At 37.1% G+C, this 22,212-nt stretch overlaps 1 protein-coding gene and 1 long non-coding RNA gene across 3 annotated transcripts in view; both read right to left on the bottom strand.

Moving 5' to 3' along the window:
• LOC308631121 overlaps window positions 1-22,212 on the bottom strand; it is a 1,170,527-nt gene that overhangs the window by 845,771 nt on the left and 302,544 nt on the right. The window lies entirely within an intron of this gene.
• Window positions 19,194-20,945, bottom strand: LOC308631178 (transketolase-like protein 2; the record flags this gene model as incomplete). Its single annotated transcript, XM_081262172.1, is given in 2 exon segments — window positions 19,194-20,720; window positions 20,724-20,945. Coding segments are annotated over 2 exon segments (1,722 nt in total). The 5' UTR covers window positions 20,919-20,945.

Raw genomic sequence — 22,212 nt, 5'->3', positions numbered from 1 at the left:
GCTCTTGACATATCATATTTCATATATTAGATTCAAGTGGGTTATGAACTCCCATTTTTACCCCAAATACGGATTGCAGAATCACATCAGTTACACGTCCACATTTTTTACATAATGCCATATTAGTAACTGTTGTATTCTGCTACCTTTCCTATCCTCTACTATCCCCCCTCCCCTCCCCTCCCATCTTCTCTCTCTACCCCATCTACTGTAATTCATTTCTCTCCTTGTTTTTTTCCCATTCCCCCTCACAACCTCTTATATGTAATTTTGTATAACACTGAGGGTCTCCCTCCATTTCCATGCAATTTTCCCTTTTCTCTCTCTTTTTCCTCCCACCTCATGTCCTCTGTTTAATGTTAAACATTTCCTCCTGTTCTTCCTCCCTGCTCTGTTCTTAGTTGCTCTCATTATATCAAAGAAGACATTTGGCATTTGTTTTTTAGGGATTGGCTAGCTTCACTTAGCATAATCTGCTCTAATGCCATCCATTTCCCTGCAAATTCCATGATTTTGTCATTTTTCAGTGCAGAATAATACTCCATTGTGTATAAATGCCACATTTTTTTTATCCATTCATCTATTGAAGGGCATCTGGGTTGGTTCCACAGTCTAGATATTGTGAATTGTGCTGCTATGAACATCGATGTGGCAGTATCCCTGTAGCACGCTCTTTTTAGGTCGGAATAGTCCGAGAAGGGCAATAGCTGGGTCAAATGGTGGTTACATTCCCAGATTTCCCAGGAATCTCCATACTGCTTTCCAGATTGGCCGCACCAATTTGCAGTCCCACCAGCAATGTACAAGAGTACCCTTTTCCCCACATCCTCGCCAGCACTTGTTGTTTGACTTCAGAATGGCTGCCAATCTTACTGGAGTGAGATGGTATCTTAGAGTGGTTTTTGATTTGCATTTCTCTGACTGCTAGAGATGGTGAGCATTTTTTCATGTACTTGATGATTGATTGTATGTCCTCCTCTGAGAAGTGTCTGTTCAGGTCCTTGGCCCATTTGTTGATTGGGTTATTTGTTATCTTATTGTTTAATTTTTTGAGCTCTTTGTATACTCTGGATATTAGGGCTCTATCTGAAGTGTGAGGAGTAAAAAATTTGTTCCCATGATGTAGGCTCCCTATTTACCTCTCTTATTGTTTCTCTTGCTGAGAAAAAACTTTTTAGTTTGAGTAAGTCCCATTTGTTGATTCTTGTTATTAAACTCTTGTGCTATGGGTGTCCTAATAAGAAATTTGGAGCCCGGCCCCAAGTATGTAGATCATAGCCAACTTTTTCTTCTATCAGACGCAGTGTCTCTGATTTGATATCAAGCTCCTTGATCCATTTTCAGTTAACTTTTGTGCATAGTGAGAGAAATGGATTCAGTTTCATTTTGTTGCATATGGATTTCCAGCTTTCCCAAACACCATTTGTTGAAGTTGCTATCCTTCCTCCATTGCATGCTTTTAGCCCCTTTATCAAATATAAGATAGTTGTAACTTTGTGGATTAGTCTCTGTGCCCCTCTATTCTGTACCATTGGTCCACCAGCCTGTTTTTGGTACCAGTACCATGCTGTTTTTTGTTACTATTGCTCTGTAGTATAGTTTGAAATCTGGTATCACTATACCGCCTGATTCACACTTCCTGCTTAGAATTGCTTTTGCTATTCGGGGTCTTTTATTTTTCCATATGAAATTCATGATTGCTTTATCTATTTCTACAAGAGAAATGCCATTGGGATTTTGATTGGCATTGCATTAAACCTATAGAGAACTTTTGGTAATATCGCCATTTTGATGATGTTAGTTCTGCCTATCCATGAACAGGGTATATTTTTCCATCTTCTAAGATCTTCTTCTATTTATACCTTTAGGGTTCTGTAGTTTTCATTGTATAAATCTTTCACCTCTTTTGTTAGGTTGATTCCCAAGTATTTAAATTTTTTTTTAGTATATTGCGAATGTGCTGTTTTTCCTCATTTCCGTTTCAGAAGTTTTGTCGGTGATATACAGAAATGCCTTTGATTTATGTGTGTTGATTTTATATCCTGCCACTTTGCTGAATTCATTTATTAGTTCTAGTAGTTTCTTTGTAGACCCTTTTGGGTCTTCTAGGTATAGAATCATGTCATCCGCAAATAGTGATAATTTAAGTTATTCTTTTCCTATTTTTATGCCTTTAATTTCTTTTGTCTGTCTAATTGCTCTGGCCAGTGTTTTGAGGACTATATTGAATAGAAGTGGTGATAGAGGACATCCTTGTCTTGTTCCAGATTTTAGAGGGAATGCCTTCAATTTTTCTCCATTCAGAATGATGCTAGCCTGAGGCTTAGCATAGATAGCTTTTACAATGTTGAGGTAAGTTCCTATTATCTGTAGATTTTCTAATGTTTTAAACATAAAGGGATGCTGTACTTTGTTGAATGCTTTTTCTGTGTCTATTGAGATGATCATATGGTTCTTATTTTGAGTCTATTGATGTGGTGAATAACATTTATTGATTTCCGTATATTGAACCATCCTTGCATCCCAGGGATGAATCCTACTTGATCATGGTGCACAATTTTTTTGATGTGTTTTTGTATTCGATTCGCCAGAATTTTATTGAGGATTTTTGCATCTAGGTTCATTAGAGATATTGGTCTGTAGTTTTCTTTCTTTGAGGTGTCTTTGTCTGGTTTCAGAATCAGGGTGATGTTGGCCTCATAGAATGAATTTGGAAGAGCTCCCTCTTTTTCTATTTCCTGAAATAACTTGAAAAGTATTGGTATTAATTCTTCTTTAAAGGTTTTGTAAAACTCCGCTGTATACCCATCCGGTCCTGGGCTTTTCTTGGTTGGTAGTCTTTTGATTGCTTCTTCTATTTCATCCATTGATATTGGTCTGTTCAAATTGTGTGTATCCTCCTGACTCAGTCTGGGCAAATCATATGACTTAAGAAATTTATCGATGTCTTCACTATCTTCTATTTTATTGGAATATAGGTTTTCAAAATAATTTCTAATTGTCTTCTGTATTTCTGTAGCATCTGTTGTGATATTGCCTTTTTCATCCCGTATGTTAGTAATTTGAGTTCTCTCTCTTCTTCTCTTCATTAGCATGGCTAAGGGTCTGTTGATCTTATTTATTTTTTCGAAGAACCAACTTTTAGTTTTGTCAATTTTTTCAATAGTTTCTTTTGTTTCAATTTCATTGATTTCCGCTCTGATTTTAATTATTTCTTGCCTTCTGCTACATTTGCTGTTGTTTTGCTCTTCCTTTTCTAGGGCTTTGAGATGATGTGTGAGCTCATTTATTTGTTGCTTTTTTCTTTTTTTTTTTGAGGAATGACCTCCAGGTGATGAATTTCCCTCTTAAAACTGCTTTCATTGTGTCCCATAGATTCTGATATGTTGTGTCTGTATTTTCATTTATCTCTAAGAATTTTTTGATTTCCTCCTTTATGTCTTCTGTAACCCATTGATCATTCAGTAACATATTGTTCATTTTCCATGTGATGTAGGATTTTTCCTTCCTTCTTTTATCATTGATTTCCAGTTTCATTCCATTATGATCAGATAAAATGCATGGTATTATCTCCACCCCTTTATATTTACTGAGGGTTGCCCTATGGCATAATATATGGTCTATTTTTGAGAAGGATCCATGTGCTGCTGAGAAAAAAGTATATCCACTTGATGATGGTTGATATATTCTATATATGTCAGTTAAGTCTAGGTTATTGATTGTGATATTGAGTTCTATAGTTTCTTTATTCAACTGTTGTTTGGAGGATCTGTCCAATGGTGAGAGATGTATGTTGAAGTCACCCATAATTATTGTGTTGTGGTCTATTTGATTCTTGAACTTGAGGAGAGTTTGTTTTATGAACGTCGCAGCACCCTTATTTGGTGCATAAATATTGATAATTGTTATGTCTTGTTGGTGAATGGTTCCTTTTAACAGTATATAATGTCCTTCCTTATCCCTTTTGATTAACTTAGTCTTGAAGTTGATTTTATTCAATATGAGGATGGCCACCCCTGCTTGCTTACGAGGACCGTGTGCGTGGTATATTTTTTCACAACCTTTCACCTTCAGACTCTGTATGTCTTTTCCAATCAGATGTGTCTCCTGGAGGCAGCATATTGTTGGATTTGTTTTTTAATCCATGTTACCAGCCTATGTCGCTTTATTGGAGAGTTTAAGCCATTAACGTTTAGAGTTACTATTGATATATGGTTTGTACTTCCAGCCATGTTTGATTATTTATCTTTTTTTAATTTAGTTTGTTTCTCCATGATTAGCTTTCCCCCACCCTCTGTCTTTACTGAGGTACTTACCACTGTTGGTTTTGGTTATTGTTTTTCATTTCTTCCTCGTGTAGTGTTTTGCTCAAGATGCTTTGCAGTGCTGGTTTTCTGGCTGCAAATTCTTTTAACTTCTGTTTATCATGAAAGATTTTTATTTCATTGTCATACCTGAAGCTTAATTTTGCTGGATACAAAATACTTGGTTGGCATCCATTGTCTTTCAGTGTTTGAAATATGTTGTTCCAGGATCTTCTCCCTTTCAGCCTCTGTGATGAAAAATCCGTTGTTAACCTTATTGGTAATGTAATCTGCCTCCTTTCTCTTGTAGCTTTTAATATTTTCTCTTTGTTCTGTATATTGGATATCTTCATAACAATGTGTCTTGGTGTTGGTCTACTGTGATTTTGTATTCTCGGTGTCCTCTATGCATCATCAATTTGTATATCCATTTCCTTTTTTATTTCTAGAAAGTTTTCTATAATTATTTAATTCAGCATGTTACTCATTCCCTTGGTTTGAACCTCTATACCTTCCTCTATCCCAATGACTCTTAAGTTTGTTTTTTTTATGTTATCCCATATCTCTTGAATGTTTTTCTTGTGATTTTTTACCAGCCTTTCTGAGTTGGCTAGACTCTTTTCAAGATGATATATTTTGTCTTCATTATCTGACATTCTGGCTTCTATTTGCTCCACTCTGTTAGTGATACACTCATTTGAGTTTTTAATTTGGTTTATAGTTTCCTGCATTTCTAGAATTATTGTTTGATTTTTTTATAATCTCTATCTCCTGATAAAGATGCTTAACTTCTTCTTTTATCTGTTTATGTAATTCATTTTCAATGTGTTCTTTCACTGTTTGAACTTGCTGTCTCATATCCTCTTTAAGATTCCATTCCATCTGTCTAAGGTATTCCTTGAGTTCTTTATTTGGCCATTTTTCTGATGCCTCTAGGTCCTCCTGAATATTTAGGCTGTCCTGCATTGTTTGTATTCCTTTTCTTCCTTGCTTTTTCATGCTGCTCATGTTACTTCTTGTTCTGTTTGACTGCTGAGTTACTGTTTACTCCTATAAATTTATTTGATGCTTGGGAGGAAAGGTATTAGAAGGGAAGGGAAGAAGTCACTAAAGAGAATGAGAGTAAGCAGGTAGAATTCAAGGAAGGGGCAATAAGGAAATTGAAGAGAAATGAAAAGACAAAAAAATAGAAAATAAAAAAAGAAAAAAAATTTTAAAAATAATCGAAAAAATTAAAATTAAAAAAAATAATAATAAAAATATTTTAAAAAATTTAAAAAATAAAAAAATTGAAAATGAAAAAAAAACCCAAATAAAAAAAATTTAATAAATGTAGTCTTAGAGTTTGATTAACTTCTCTTCCAGTAGGTGGAGCTGTGCCCACCGGGCCAGGCTTCTCCTCTCAATACACGGTAACCAATCACTGTGCAGCAGCTCCTCCTCCCAGACTGGGCGGGTCTCCAATCCTGAGTGCCAAGAGCCTTCTCTTGTGTCTAGTCACTTCCCCACTTTTCCTCAAGCCAGGCCCCACTCACCAGTGATGCTCACCACAATATTGGCTACACGCCAGGTCTGGTGCTCCCAGGAGCCCTATTATCTTGAACGACTGGGCACACACTCCCTGTTTGCCATTCCCTCAGACCCTAAGTTTGTGGAGCTTGGGGCTGAGAACCCTCAGCGAATTTTGCTTGCCCTCCGGTAGCCATGCCCCCAGTAGTTGGTGCAAGAAACCTCAGTTGTCAGCACTGGTGGGAGCAGTAGCCGGGGGATCCGCGCCGTGGGTCCCGTGCCACTCCTGATTCCCTCTGTCTGACTATCGTGCTCACGGGAGAGCTGGGGGGGGCCTTACGGGAGAGCTGGGAGGGGCCCTTAAGGTTTCCCCGCTGTGTGGAGAGGGAATGCTAGGGGGTTACACACCTGCCGCCGACGGTTTCAATGAAGTTATCTTCTCTGTTGCAGTCTGGTGACATCAGTTCTCTGCCATGGTGGTATCCCATGCAAATGGCGACAGTTTGTTCCCTTTGCCGGGTCCTGACTGGCTCTCCCAAGCTCCGTCTCAATCCTGTGGCCACTGCCTATGAAGGCTCTGTTGGTATTAACCTCCGCAGGTTCAGAAGGGCTGACCAGTTGTTTCAGCAGGATCGTTTAGTGCCGAGTCACAGCGTTTTGCCTGCAAGACGCAGGCGAACGGGAGCTTGAATTCAGCCAATCCGGGCTCCGTGTGTGTTCTGAGAGGCCCAGAGTGTTCGCCCCAGATCCACGTCAGCTCAGCCTTGCCTAGTGATCCTGAGCAAACAGCATTTAGACGGTTTACGACTCCCTATGCCCGCGTAGCTGAAGAGGTCAGAGACATGATCTCTCCGCGCCCACCGCCGTGTTGTGTCTCGTATTATATTTAATTCTTACAAAAACCTTGTTATAGTTTTCTTTAATGTTCTTATAAAAATGACGACTCTAAGAACTATAAAAGTCCATTAAAAATTACTTGTTCCAAGCTATGCACCATATATGGGATTTGGTCTAACTTCTGATCCTGGATTCCTAATCATTTTACCCTACATAAACTAAATAATATAAAGTATTTTTAAAAAAAATTTAGGTCCTAAAAATGAAGTAAGAAGATGTCTAAATTTAGAAACCACTGAAATAAAGATATTGCATCTTAAAGAAAATCTATAACTGGCATTCAACAGAATTCTCTTCGGAAATGTTAATCTGTATACACAAAGTCTTTAAAAAAGGTTAAGTGCTGGTATTTTTGACAAATACATTGGAAGAAACAAAGTTCCTCTCTCAGTTTAAACAAAAATTCAAAAAGTCTGAATTGAGTCTAATATAAAAATAAAACTATCAAATTATTGGAAATAATTTTGCAGATACTTGTACAGCCTTTGATTGAGCAAAATGTGGGGGAAGGTAGAATTTGTAAGCAAGGCAGCATGCCCAACAGCCACAGAGGATGAAACAGACTTATTGGATTGCATTATCACATTCAACATTTACTGTTTAATATGTGCCCAGGGCAGATAATGCTTTTATCATAATCAGCACTATAAAAATTTTTGAATTCTGTTGTTTGTCTCTTAAATGTGTTTTAATACTGCCAATATACAAAAAGCTTACCAATTAATAATGAAAAGACACTGTAGAAAATATCAAGCAAAAGATTCACTAAATTCTGCAAAAGAAAATTCACAGAAGATATAATGCAAGCATCAACATAGATATGAAACCATCTTCAATGTGTTTAGTAGTAAGAGAAATACAATATGATACTATTAAAAAGATGACTGTAACTCATAAGATAGAAGAAAGTTAAAAGAGTGAAAACATACCCTTCTGGTAATGTTTCAGAAAAATAAGCACAGGGAGAGAGACTTGTTAAAATAATTTTAGGAAGTAATCTGACAAAAATTGTTAATATCAACAAAGACTATTTGACTTAGCAGCCCTATTTCCTGATTTCAGTTGTACATATACAAAATACCTTCACAAAAAATGCATATATGAAGCTTTTTTGTATGCATTTTTTCTTTAGAATGAAAGCCCCTGAATGCCCACCAATTGGGGAATATTGTTGCCTTGACATATCTTGAAGCCACTAAAAAAGCATGACCTGTATCAGTATCCACTGACCTGAAAAGCTGTTTATAGTGTACTGTTAGTGAAAAATACACAAGTTAGAGTGTAATGGTAGAAAATGGTTCCATCTCAGTTAAAACAAAGCCAATTTTAAAATTTACATATGTTATATATGCAAATAAGACTATATTGGGAAACCGCCCTTTGAATATGAGGAAGTGACTCTCCAAGGAGTGGAAGGATGTACAGTCAGCCATTAACAAGTTCACTGTGGTTACTGCAGAAGAAGGAGCTGAGAGATGGGTTGTAAAGTGTGAGATTAATTTTTTTTACTAATGAAAGTCTGTGTTATTTTTCTTATTAAAATAAGTATGTAGTACCTTTTGACATTTTAAAGTCTCAAATAGAAAGACTTCAAAAAAATGAAGCTGTAATAATGTTAGAAGGTTATTTTTAATGTTGAAAAATCTCAACATGATTTGAAGCTACCACATGGTAATTAAAATGTATGTGACCACAGAATGAGTCATACAAATCGCCCTGCAGATTTTGCACTGCAGGTGGACCTGTGTGGCAACTGTGAGACATTCAGATTCTAAAATTACGCAAAGCTGTTGTTAGGTCACTTCCAGCTTAATTCACTCTGAGGAGAGGGACAGTAAGCTAAAAAAGAATTTAAGCTAAAAAGATGAGGGCTCTTTTTTTTTAAGAGAGAGTAAGAAAGAGAGAGAGAGAATTTTTTAATATTTATTTTTTTGTTTTCGATGGATACAACATCTTTATTTTATTTTTTTGTGCGGTACTGAGGATCGAACCCAGTGCCCCTCACATGCCAGGCGAGCATGCTACCTGCTTGAGCCACATCCCCAGCCCAAAGATTTTTAATCCTTACCTCACAACAATAATAACTTACACTTCTTGCTTCCTTTTTTGGCATACACCATTCTGAGAGCTTTATATAATTAACTCATTTAATCCACTGAAAACCATATGATGTTAGTCCTATATTATCTTCATCCTGAAGAAGGAACTAAGGGACAAAGCAATTAATAGCTTTATAGTTTTATAGCTGAACATTCTTAACATAGTCTTGATTATACTCTTAATAGTCTTATAGTTAGTAAATAGTCAAGTCTGAAGCCAGATAGTAGAGCTCCTGAAGAGTTCTCAAGGGCAGGGCATGGTGGTGCAACTTGTAATAGCAAGTCAGGAGTCTGAGGCAGGAGGATCACAGGTTGGAGGCCAGCCTCAGCAACTTAGCAAGACCCTGTCTCAAAAATATAAAGGGCTGAGGATGCAACTAACGAGGTGGAACCTGGGTTCAATATTCAGCACTGCATTAAAAGAGAAAAAAAGGGGGTTTCTCAACTACAGCATGCTTCTTTTATTTCCCAGGACATTTTGTTATTTGATACCTTCATGTCCAAAGTTTTTCTTTTGTATGGAGTATACTTTTCTCATCCAAAATAACTGGTCCCTTTTTAGTCCCTTACCAGCTTGTACTCAATCCCCATCTTTTTCCATGATAGCTTAACCAATCCTTTCAAATCTACATCACCATGTTATGGTGTTAGGGTAAGCCACATGAAACAGCCAATAATTTATTAATTTTGACCTACAGATAAGACAGTTTCTTATGCTGTAATATATCTACAATATCTACAATCTTTATGGTTATTATCATGAATATACAGTTTCAACCAAAGGGAACCTCAAACAATATCCAGATCTTTTTTCTTTTTGTGATCTCTGTATGTCTAAAGCCTAGCAGTGTATCTTGTAGATAGTATATATTTACTAGATGACTGAAGAATGCAGAAAAAATGGATGATGGTTCACAAAATCTCTAAAGTAGGGAGGCATATGTGGTGGTAAAAAGGAAATGATAAAGCAAAAGCACTTTGAAAGCATAAAAATCGAAGGTATAATCATCAGTGTATGATTTAGCTAAATTCTGGAAACTGGGCATTGACATTGCTCATAAAATGCATCTTTCTATTGCTCTCTTAGACATAAAGGCACCCCCGGGTTTATTAATTGCTAAGTGAAATATTTCCCATTTTCATTTCACAATATATAGTCATATTGAAGGACAAAAGCCCTGATGAAATAGTCGCAATTCTAAATGGTTGGGAAATATGCTTTCATACAATCTTCATTCAAGTCATCCTTTAAAAATGGGAAATGATGTCAGTCTTAGTCTTGTGAATGCTTGGAAAGTGCACTTAAGATCAAAGAGATGACAGTGAAAGGAAAGCTTTCTGTAGAAGGCTTTCAGGATGACTTCAGGACTATAGAGCAAAGTTCTGTCTGCCACTGAATACATCGATGGCTGAGAAATAGTCTTTAAAAACGTTGATGTGGCTAACGGAAATAGGAGTTTTAAAGTTAGATGCAAGCCAGCATCAACATCCATATTCCACTTGTTCCATGGGTTGGAGGGAGGAGTGAATTTTTAAGCTATAAGTATAAACCCAGAAAGGGTCAAAGGTGAAGATGCTGATGTTATGGACACAGGGGATATTCTGAATTCTTATTTATTTTATTTGTTCATGAGCAAATCTATACAGTATATCATAGAATTTCACTGGTGGACATTTAAAATAATGATAATCCTAGTGACAAAAAAGTGGTCATATCTGTGGCATGTAAAATGAAGACAAGAGGACTCTTTCAAAATAAAATTTAGATAAAATGTCTGTATTGTAAATGATTAAGCTTTTTTTCAAAGAAAGCAGGAAATATCATGTTTACTTTGTACAAATGTTTCATGAAGATAATTTTAAGAAAAAAGTCAGGATATATGATGTAGTAATTCTGAGACTTAATTTTTTATATCAATAACATAAACCAAATGATATGAAGTAAGTCTAGAGTAAACCCTATATGTTTGTAGTATTTTTTTTAGTTGTCCATGGACCTTTGCTTTATTTATTTATTTATATGTGGTGCTAAGAATAGAACCCAGTGCCTCATACATGCTAGGCCAGCGCTCTACCTCTGAGCCAAAATCCCGGCCCCCACTTTTGTAGTTTTATAATTTTTTTTTTATATAAAACTCCAGGGCAAGTCTGATATATATCCTTAATTGAGAACTACTCCTAAGAAGTTGCAAAACCTGAATTAAAGAAGTACTATCTTGGCCAATTGACCTTTTGGATAATAACCAAAATCATGACTAGCAGTGCCATGCCATTACTGCCTAAAGCTATTAGGTAGAGCATGACTAGGGAACTGTAAAGCATATGAGGACAGGAAAAATATTTCAAAGAATCTGACAAGTGTTTCCTGTGAAGTTAAAACATGTTATGCACAATGATAGCATTGAAAAATTTCTATAAATTTCCCTAAAGCATGTGACTTCTTAAATATAGAAACTAATAGCATTATACATACATAAACTTAAAATAGAGAAGGCTGATTATCTCTTTTGATTTGGCAATTATTCCCATGAAACTGGTCTCATAGTGACATTAAACAAACCAAACTATTTCTAGCATTTCTTTTCATAAGGTGAAAAATGTGATTTGTTTATCAGATCCCTCTGGGAGACCTAAAAGTATTTTTCAGTATAAAAGATATCCTCTGAGTTTATTCATTTTTTCATACTTTTAGAATCTGATTTGGGGAAAGCCCAAAATAAGTTTGAATAGGAAATTTAGGTTTTAGATGAAGACTGATAAACAACAGCTATTTACCTATTTCATTGAAGTAATAATAAAATACTTTATTTTTTTAAAAAGTCCACAAGTAAAAAAATTATCTCTTTTATAACTGATAAAACTTTCATATTGAGGGTAAAATATTAATCTCTATGTTAGTTAGCTTCCCCTTACTATAACAAAATAATTGAAGTAATTTGTGAAGAAAAAATGGTTTACTTTGGCTCACAATTTGGAGGTTTTAGTTCATGCTGGGTGGACCCATTGCTTTGGGCCTGTGGTAAGGCAGAACGTTTAGTGGAGCAAATTGCTCACCTAATAGGAAGCAAAGTAAGAGAGAAAAAGAGGAAGGGACTGGTATCTCACAATCCCCTTCAAAGGCACACCCAATGACCTAAAACCTGATCACTTAAATTAATGAAGTTTATTTCAATGAAAAAATAAGTGCACATATAAATCAAATATTTCTAATGTCTCAAGAAAAGTAAAGAAATTAAACTTATCATTTAAAAAAATACTAGATCTAAAATTTATTTTCTCACAAAAACTCAGAAATGTTTTAAAACTGCAAGTTACCATAAGGTAAATCTGTAGCAAATAAGATTTGTTTAATAATTTTGTGTTAAGGACTATAGATACATATTGTTGATTGTGTCAGAGACTGTGATCAGTCTGGTTTGCTAGTCTTTGGTATGTTTTTTATAGTGTAGTGTGATCTCAAATCAATTAAAAAGTTGAGGCCAATCAGGAAAAAGAACAGCTTTTTGATAACTGGACCAGTGAGTGTTGTTTCTCTGTCTCTTATGTCTCTTGCACAGTGGCTAAAATTGTACTACTGAAGCTGAGCACGTCCCACATGTATGTTTGCCTGTTATTCAGAAAGTCCTTCATTGTTCATTATATGACTACAAAATATCGTATCTACATTAATCCAATTATGGAGATCATCAAATAAACATATCCACAATCACCTGCTTCTGCAGCCCATGCAGGGAGTCTACACTGGGTTCAATCCACATAAGGGGTTCTTCAGTTTTATTTTGTATTGAGCCCCTGAAACTACATAGTTAACCCTCATATTTTTCTTTATGGAAATGTCTTGGCAATGTTCAGACCCTTATCCTATCATATAAAATTTAGAACCCATCTCTTTTCTCCTCACCCTAATCACCCTGCCCTACATTTCCCACTCCCCTCCCCACATTTTGATATTCCATCTGACTCATTCTATTTCCCTTTGAGAAATATTGATGATTTTAAGACTTTGAACTTTTCCACCCTGGATCACAATGTGTCTTTTTTTTTTAAGTTTTTTTTTTTTTTTTCCAGCGGACAACATCTTTATTTGTATGTGGTGCTGAGGATCGAACCCAGGCCGCACGCATGCCAGGCGAGCGTGCTACCTGCTTGAGCCACATCCCCAGCCCTCACAATGTGTCTTGACACCTTTAGTCAGGTCTCATTTTTGGGTCTTCAGTAAAATTTTATAGTTTCTAACAAATTGAGCTTGTACCTTTTATCATTAAAAAGCCACATACTCTTTATTGGTATGATGTCCTTACAAATTGACACATAAATAGCAAGTTAAAATCTCTTTAGAAGTCTGGCACAAATAAAGTGTGGGAAACAGTTTTAAGGTAGTGAGGGTGGTGGAGATGAAGAGGATGCAGTTGGTGTAGGTGTTTCAATTCAAATCCAATGCTGTGGGGGGACAAAGAAAAAATTGGGGCTAACATAGGATGGCCTTTAAGAGCTGAATTCATCCCTTAGGTTTGTAGCTCCACCTAGTACAAATGGACCCTGTTTAATTAAACCAGTGATCTTTAAATTATTTTCTTTCCATGTCTCCAGAAAATTTAAGGTTATATCTGATTTTTATTATTATTTAAGGATATAGCTTTTTGTCTTATTATTAATCTATCTTTTACAATAAAATTGTTCTATCATATTTTTAATATGTCCAATAGCATTAGTATGATACACAAATCTGAGAGGGATAAATGAATTCTGACTAAAAGAAGTGGGTTCTGTAAAGTTTAGGGCACCATGTCCCAGATTGTCCTAGATTGCAGCAGGAGTACATTTTGACCTGTACCTGCACTTAAGATTTTTGATATTAAGAGAGCAATTTTTATCTAATTTGTGGAATTATCATCAAAAGTAAGAGAACATATTGGGCCAAAAGTAAATTAAGGTTTACAATGGTGTATTAATAATTATCTCTTAAATGCTCAATTCATACAGCAAAATCCACAACAAACTGAAATTAAGTCAATCTAGATTCAGTAAGTTATGTGTTAAGAATGTGTATCATTGCAAATAACCAGGAGTGTTGGTGATAAAAAAAAAAAACAGTCCATCATTTACAACATATGAGAATCTTATACCCAAATGAGAGCATGTATAACATAGCTGTGCAGTATTCAGAAATTTTTGTCACATGTCATGAAAAAATATGTCTCAAGTGTATCTAAACAAATAGTAGAGAAAAAAAAATAATCTATTGGTTTGTCAAAAATAAACATGGAACTTTCAACTTCATCTGCAATATCATGCAAACTTTAATTCTAACAATAGGTTCAAGTGAATGAGAGTCTTTAGCAGGCTTCTTCTCTTTATGAGAAGACTGAATACACTTTCCATAAGTCTTGAATATCCCATTGCTAAAATTCATAGGTAAATATGACACAAAGACTTGTCAGAGTTTGATGGCCAGAAAACTAATATATCTTCAGTATTTCTTAACTGCTGTTCTTTGCTTTGCTATCCTGACTATCAGCAAAAAAATTTATCAGTTCAGAGATGAGAGGAAATAACTGGTTAAATAAAAATGGTCATCCTGGCCATCACTCTATCTACAATATACCTTGAATTAAGGACATGCTCATATGGGTTGAAGCTGCTGTCTAATTTCAGGCTTTACCTTACCAAAATTAGGAGTAAGACGAGGAAAAACGCAATGATTCACTGACAGTTCATAGTGACTTCATTAGGGGTTTTTCAGAACCAATATTCTGAAAAGTTCATTTGCTTGTCACTTTTATGATCTCATCACTGGATGATGACATTAAGGGTGGGTGAGAAGTATGTCTTTCTTTTGAAAAGTAGAAAAGAATACTATGAAAGAGAATATTGGAAAGGATCACAGTGGTATTCCCAGGCAGATCGATTTTATGAACAAAAACATGGGTTGAAGGATCTGCAAATAGATTCAGAATCTTTCATGCATGCACACAAGTTGAGAAGTCTTCAGGACTATGAGAACCAAACTTAGCTTGCTAAAATTCCTTTAATGAAATATCTTCAGCTTAACTTCCCCAATGAATTTTAATAACATGACCTCTTTAAATCACATTATTAAGAAGAAATATAAATCCATTTGTCATTGCATCAAGAAGCAACTGAATACGTGGAAACTGTCAGTATTTCTAAAATTTATATTGAAATTAAAGGATGGGGAATAAGAGAAGCAATCTTGAAAAAGAACAAAAAGTGGAAGAAACGGGGGTCTTAAAATGATTGGATATTATGAAGTGATGATAATTAAGAGAGTAGCATAGACACAAGAATTGACAAATAGTCCAGTACGGCAGGCACACACCTCCACCTGTACACACCTGGTTTGTGAGAAAGAGCACTGGTGCAGTGAGGCAAGGGGTTCCATCTGGAATGTCTCCCAAAGGTGCATGTGTTAAAGGCTTGGTCCCCAGCTGGTGGCTCTATTGAGAGGTACTGGAAACTTTAGAAGGTGGGCCCCAGTTGGAGAAAGTAGGTCAACAGGAGCATGCCTTTGAAGGGTGTATTTTGTCTCTGGCTCTGTCCTCATTCTTTCTCAATCTCTCCTTCTCCAATCTCTCTTTCTTCAGGTTCAGGCTTGAAGGCCGCCTCTGTATTAGACTACAAAGTGTTAACAAGATTAGATGTCACAGGTTTACCAGAGACTGCTGTGCAGGGGAGAGAGGGGGGCGTCTATCTGAGAAATCCTACGATTCTGTCTGCATTTGGGAATAAAAGAAAAGTCTGATCCCTCTTAGAAGGGAACCCCAGCTCAAAGAGTGCTATCAAATCTTTGATTTGGGATCAGTTGACCTTACGCCTTGTTGAGTTTATAACATTAACCAGAAGTGGTGTTCAACAGAGAGGTGACAGTAGTATATTTGGATAAACTATTGGGAAGAGGGTTAGAGGAAAGAATTCGAAGGAAAGAATGCCCCTCAACATTTACTTGAGCAGCTGTGGAGAAAGGGAGAACTTTTGAGTTTGCAGCTTTAAACATTATGTGATAAGCTTAAATAGAATGATGCTGTTTTGATGACTGAAAGTCTTATAAAATTGGAGACAACATTAAGGGTGAAGGGGTCTTTATCTCCACCACAGGCTTATACCATCATTCTCATCTCTTCCCAGTGCTCTACTCCAGAGTTTACAAACATTTAATGTGAAAGTCAGATAATTAATATTTTAGACTTTGAAGACTGTATGGTGTTTGTCACAACTACTTGATGCTGTCATTGTAGCTCTGAAACAGCCCCAGTCAATACACAATGGAATGAACAGGGGTATATTATAAAATAAATTTATTCATGTACACTGAAATTTAAATTTCACATAATTTTCACATCATGAAAAAGTACTCTTCAATTTTTTTTCAATTATTCTTAGCTTGCAAATACAAGTGAGGCACATTTTGCCTGTTGGCAGTATTTGCCAACCTTCCTATTTCAACAGCTAACTCTACAGAAAGGGAAGCAAGTCCGTGTCCAAGTCAGCATCCAACCTGGCAATGAAATGCCTATCTTCCCTTCTTGCCATTAACCTCATGCCTTATAAACAGTTTTCTTAGGGAACACCTCTCCCACCAGTGTCAGTGAAAGCAATTAGTTCAGTGTTCCCTCTCCTCTCCTAAGGAAAAGAGGAGATGGTTTCTTTCTAGAACACGACATTCTTTCCTATTTCAGTGATGTCCCAGGGCCTCCCTTACATAATAGTAAAGGCCACCAAAATAGATCAATACATCTCAACACTTCAAACCAGAATGACTCTGATTAGGTCCTGGAGAATTTAGTAATTCCAGTACAGTTCAGTAAACTTTGGGGTAACTAAACCTCATGCATGACCTAACATTACTTTTCATTAATTTTAAAATCAGAAGCATTGAGTCTTTATCTCTAAAAAGTTAATTTCTTACTAAATAGAGCCTTCAACTGAACTTTTATTAAATAAAATTTATTAAAAAAGTAAAGTGAAATAAAACTTTACTGTCCTGATTCCTCTCTCTGACAGTAACAGAAATAAGGAAATGACCTGGGAGCCATTTACCATCTGAATGATCAGTATCAATTCTCAGATGCTGTCAGCTGGCCTTTATTACCACAATGTAAGCAAGGACACTGTGGTGTCACACCTGTCTCTGGAATATCATCAGGCTCTCTTGATAATCTAAAAGACCTTGGCAAAACAATGAACCGAAGACCAGAGTTGAACCAGCAATCCCATTGTTCATCAAAACTACATCTTCACAAGCTTTAGCAGCACAGGGTTAGTATCAGCCAGGATGATTCTCTCCTAAGATTTCCCTAGACATGTAAGAGATCTCAGGATAGATTCAAGGCCATAAAACATTCACTATAACAAAATTGACATAGTTTCATCTTACTTGAAGAATTATAGACACATGATAAGTCTCACCCCCTTTCTCTTCTTTCTAGATCTGATAGCCAAGGATCAAAACCCTATGGAAACAGAAACTTTACAGTACGGATTCTTAAGGGCCTCCCTATGCTACTATAAAAAAATATAATTTCTGGTGGTATCTAAGATTCTACAAACCATTACAAAAAAATTCTTGATCTACTGTCACTACTAAAAGATATAAACCTTTTATACCTTTTTTGGTTGAAAACAGATCATTTTGCATACCCACACTCATGTTACAACTAACAAAAGCAGAAGACTGTCCTCTGATGCATCTCCAAATTATAACAAGCTATTTTATTAAATTTAATAAAATTTTATTAAACATTAAAGCTATTTATTTAATCAATATTTTACCTAGTTTACTTAACATTGAATCATTAAAGATATAAAAAATTTAAGGATAGAGACTTATCATTTATTAGCATACAACTCACGAATAAATGGGATATTTGACTTTACTAAATTCAAATGACTCTATTGGAAAATCCATCACATACAGGCAAATACATTTATTTTTAATTTTTTGATAAAGTGTGAGATAATTTTTTTGCATATTTGCATTTTCCAAATTTCTAAAATGTTCCTATGTCAACTTTTTTCAAATTAAATTTTAAATCTTATACAAACACTTCATCATGATCATTTTACAAAAGAGAAAACTAGCTCATAGAAAGAGGACAGTAGCAGAATTACTTAGGCTCTGATTTTTCTAATTCCCAAGAAATCATATTTTCTATCACACCTATAACCATTGCCAAGAAAAACTGGTGATACCTCCAAAGAACTTAATGAGGACTTTAATGAGGGCAACAAAATTAAACAAACTACCTGACATAGACATACTCTCAGTAACTTTAATATGGATTCCAGGGTTCATTTTTAATTTACTGCACTGGTACTTCTCATATTCCAAGTGTATGATTTATGCATCACAGCTAAAAGTGAGAAATCTGCCTAAGAGATGACTTTTCAGTTTATCCATTGTTTTCTAGTGATTTTTCTCTAGCCCCAACCTTTCTCAAGGTTTGACACTGGGTGACATAACCTCTAAAAGTGTGTTCCTGAATTATAGTTTTATGAGAAACCAAGTCACATATATACAACAGAAACCAAATAATGTAGTTTATTTTAAAACACTTTATTATATAGATAAATATAATAAAATTAGCAATCTGGTTTAATCACAAAAAAGTGAAACATTTCTGAATTTTCACACACAAAAAAGTGCACGTAGCATACATACTGGAAATAGTTGTTTTCATTTCTTTACACAGTATTCACCACAAACACGTGATGCATCATAAGAGATTTTGCTGCTGCTCTTCTGTCTTAAACTGTAGAGTGGAGATGAACTTCAAAGGAAATTCCAAGGAAACTTCAGTAAAATATCATCTGGGAAACTTCAGGCACAGCATGGTGATGGCATTTTATGAAAGTTCAAGTTTGCTTTATAATCTGGGCTATTAAAATCTAAAATTCACATTTTCTTAATTTATAAGGAAATTATACATTTTTAAGAAGCAGTTACCTCTAGATTCATATCCAGCCCAGTCAATTATTTGTAGTCTTATCAACTTTATATTAAGTGGTTGCTTTATTTACTATTCTACATCTTAAAATGTTTATGACTCACTTTAAAGATTTAAAAACGAGATAGACATTTACATATTAGAGTTTAACAGAAAGTTCAATAACTTGAGTTTTGGAATTAGTAATTGTGTTAAGTGGCTTTACTTTTTTAAAACCAGTACAACTGTATAGATGGTTTTGTAACAAGTATAAATTCACTATAAAACCACCAGTGTTTTAAGACCAAAGTCAACAGATTTGTTAAAAAATGAGCTATTTTAGCTCATTAAAGTATATTTCACAGCCTCTATGATTTGTTTGGCACTGATTCCAAACATGTCCAGCAATTCACTGGGTTTCCCACTTCGAGGCACTTCTGTCACTGCCAGCTGATCACAAGGATGTCAGGCTCCCTGGAGACAGCTGCACAGACTGCTTCTCCAATACCACCTTCTCTGTAGTGATCTTCTACTGTGATAACCCTGCCACCTGTGGCTTTTGCACTGGAAATAATAGTGGCTGTATCCAGGGGTTTAATAGTAAATGGGTCAATGACACGGATAGAAATACCTTGTTGAGAAAGATCATCAGCAGCTGCTAAGGCTTCGTGTAGAGTAACTCCAGCTCCAATAACTGTAACCTTGTCATTAACACTGTGGCGGGCTACCTTGGCCTGTCCAATCTCAAAATTTTCTTGTGCAGTATAAATGACTGCAGTTTCTGGTCGGGTGGTTCTAATGAAGCACATGCCCTTGGTATTGGCAGCCAGATAAACAGCATGCTCTGTTGATATAGCATCACTTGGATAGAAAATGGTGCAATTGGGAATACTTCGAAACATGGCTAGGTCTTCTAGGGCCATCTGAGATGGTCCAGCTTCACCAACGGATACTCCACAGTGAGAACCAATGAGGTTGATATCAGTTTGGGAGATGGCTCCCATTCGGATCTGATCAAATGCTCGGGTCAAAAAGGCAGCAAAGGTACTAGCAAAGGCAATGGTACGACCACGTGTGGCACAGCCCAGTGCCACACTAACCATGTTTTGCTCAGCAATAAAACACTCTATGAAACGCTCAGGGTGTTCTTTCTTGAATATCTCAGAAAAGGTGGAGTTCTTTGTGTCACCATCCAGAACAATAACTCTTTCATGTGCATGGCCTAGCTTAGCCAGAGCCAAACCACATGCTTTTCGAGTAGCTATCTTGTCACCAGCTTTGTAAGTAGGCAGAGAGGTCATTTTTATATTAGTGATGCTGATCTGAGGTGAGTCTTCCACAGGGGGCTGGGGCATGAGATTCCTGTTGGTCTGTATCTGACTCTCAATTAACTGGATAATTGCATCTGCTCTCTCTTTTGGCATTGGCTTTCCATGCCAATTTTCTGCATCCTCAATGTTTGGAATACCTCGACCCTTGAAGGTCTTGGCGATGACAGCAGTAGGTTTGTTCTTCACTTGAGCTGCTTGCCAAAATGCATGGCACAAGGCCTCCACATCATGACCATCCACTAGGTAGGTATTCCACCCAAAGGCTTCACAGCGATTCTGATAGATGTCTGTACAGTGCTCCAGGGGGGCAGTGCCACTTTGTCCCAAGCGGTTCACGTCGAAGACTGCCACGAGATTGTCCAAATTGTAGTGGGAAGCAAAAGCCAAAGCCTCCCAGACAGAGCCTTCCGAGGATTCGCCATCTCCCATGAGGCAGAACACCTGGTAGCTGGCCTTGTCGAAGTACTTGCCCGTGTACGCCATTCCACAGGCAGCGCCTAGTCCTTGCCCCAGGGACCCTGTTGCCACGTCAACAAACGAGAGTCGAGTCGTGGGGTGTCCTTCCAAGTCGCAGTGGATTTTCCTCAAGCTCAGCAAGTCGGATTCACGGATGTCGCCTATCTCGGCCCAAGCGGCTTAGAGGATTGGAGCCGCGTGGCCCTTGGAGAGGACAAACCGGTCGTTGTCGCGGTGCTCCGGATCGGTCCGTTTGTACCTCATGGCGTGGAAGAAGAGCGCGGACATGATCTCCGCGGCACTACAGCACGACGTGGGGTGCCCGGAGCTGCAGGCACACGTGGCCCTGATGGACTGGATTCGCAGGCGGTGGGCCATGTCCTGCAGCACCTGTAGCGTCTCGGCGTCGGGCTTGGCGTCGTTGGCCATGGCTCTACAGTTCCCCGGAGCGAAGGTCGCGGGAGCGCGCCCGGGCGGTTCTCTCACGTGACCACAGGGGGGCGCTCGGCCCCCCAGGCCCCGCCAGGCCCGCCCAAGGGCGGTGCCACACATGCGCCCTCTGCCATTCGCACTCAATGGCGTGGTCAGTCCATGCATCTCGCTTGCTGGCTCAACGTTATTTAAAATAACTAAGCCTTTTTCATACTTTCCAATGATCTAAATTTGCAAAAGGACATCCTCGGATCTGTGTGTTATAGAAAGCTATTCGGGGGATTGTGCGCTATATTGGAGCCATTTTCATTCATTTAAATAAGAAGAGTAAACTGAAAACATCCCAAGTCGCTTTGAATCTCCTGGAGGTGGCAGGCGCCCAGCAGAGACTGTCTCAGAGCGACTAAAAATTCTGAATATCAGCTGTCACAGCAAAAATACAGTGACTAAATAGACCAAGAGTTACAGCCGAACAAATCCAAAACCACTCACTGGGAGAATGTCCAGTCCTGCAATTTTCCCACTGAATCCTGAAGAACTATTATTGTGTTAGAATAATTCAGTAGGAGGCCATTGGCCGCGTCAGCTCCAGCTCTCTGGGTTCCTACCTGAGCAGATCAAAACCCATTTCAGTGTAAACAGTACAGTGAAGCCAGCTTCACCAGTCAGTAACTGCCAACTAACCTCTAAGTAGGGTCTTTGTGCTCCAGTGAGTCCAACACTGCTTTACTTTACCCAAATTTTCCTTTGCCTTGCTTCTGCATCCACGATATAAAAGCCTCCTTTTGGGCCCCTTTGGCAGATCCTCAAACTGCTGGGGGTCTAGAGTGCTCTGACCTATGAATTGCCAAATGCACAAATAAACTCTTAAATGTTTTAATGTGTCTCAGTTTACCTTTTAAAACAGCTGTTACTACAAATAATTTTCTAAAGAAGATTAGTTACAAAACTGAATTTGTGCCATTGAACTCTTCTAGCAAGCAAAGGTTATAGCTTGCCATCAAAAAAAAAAAATGAAAATAATGACAGTATATCATACTGTCAACTCCATGTTGCAGTGTTGAACATCTTGGTTCTTGAGCAATAATTCTTAAATTCTTAACCTTAACTTCACATTAAAATTATAACACTTAAAAGAAAAAACTGCCTGAGTTCCACCTCAGACAAATATAATTTAAATTTCTGGAACTAAAGTTTGAGAGACTATGTTTTAAAAATGTACCAATTGATTAAAATCAAG

The sequence above is a fragment of the Spermophilus citellus genome, assembly GCF_964194105.1.
Source record: "Spermophilus citellus genome assembly, chromosome: 11".
Lineage (NCBI taxonomy): Eukaryota > Metazoa > Chordata > Mammalia > Rodentia > Sciuridae > Spermophilus > Spermophilus citellus.
Note: the sequence above shows the minus strand (reverse complement) of the source record. Positions and strands in the feature narration are given on the sequence as shown.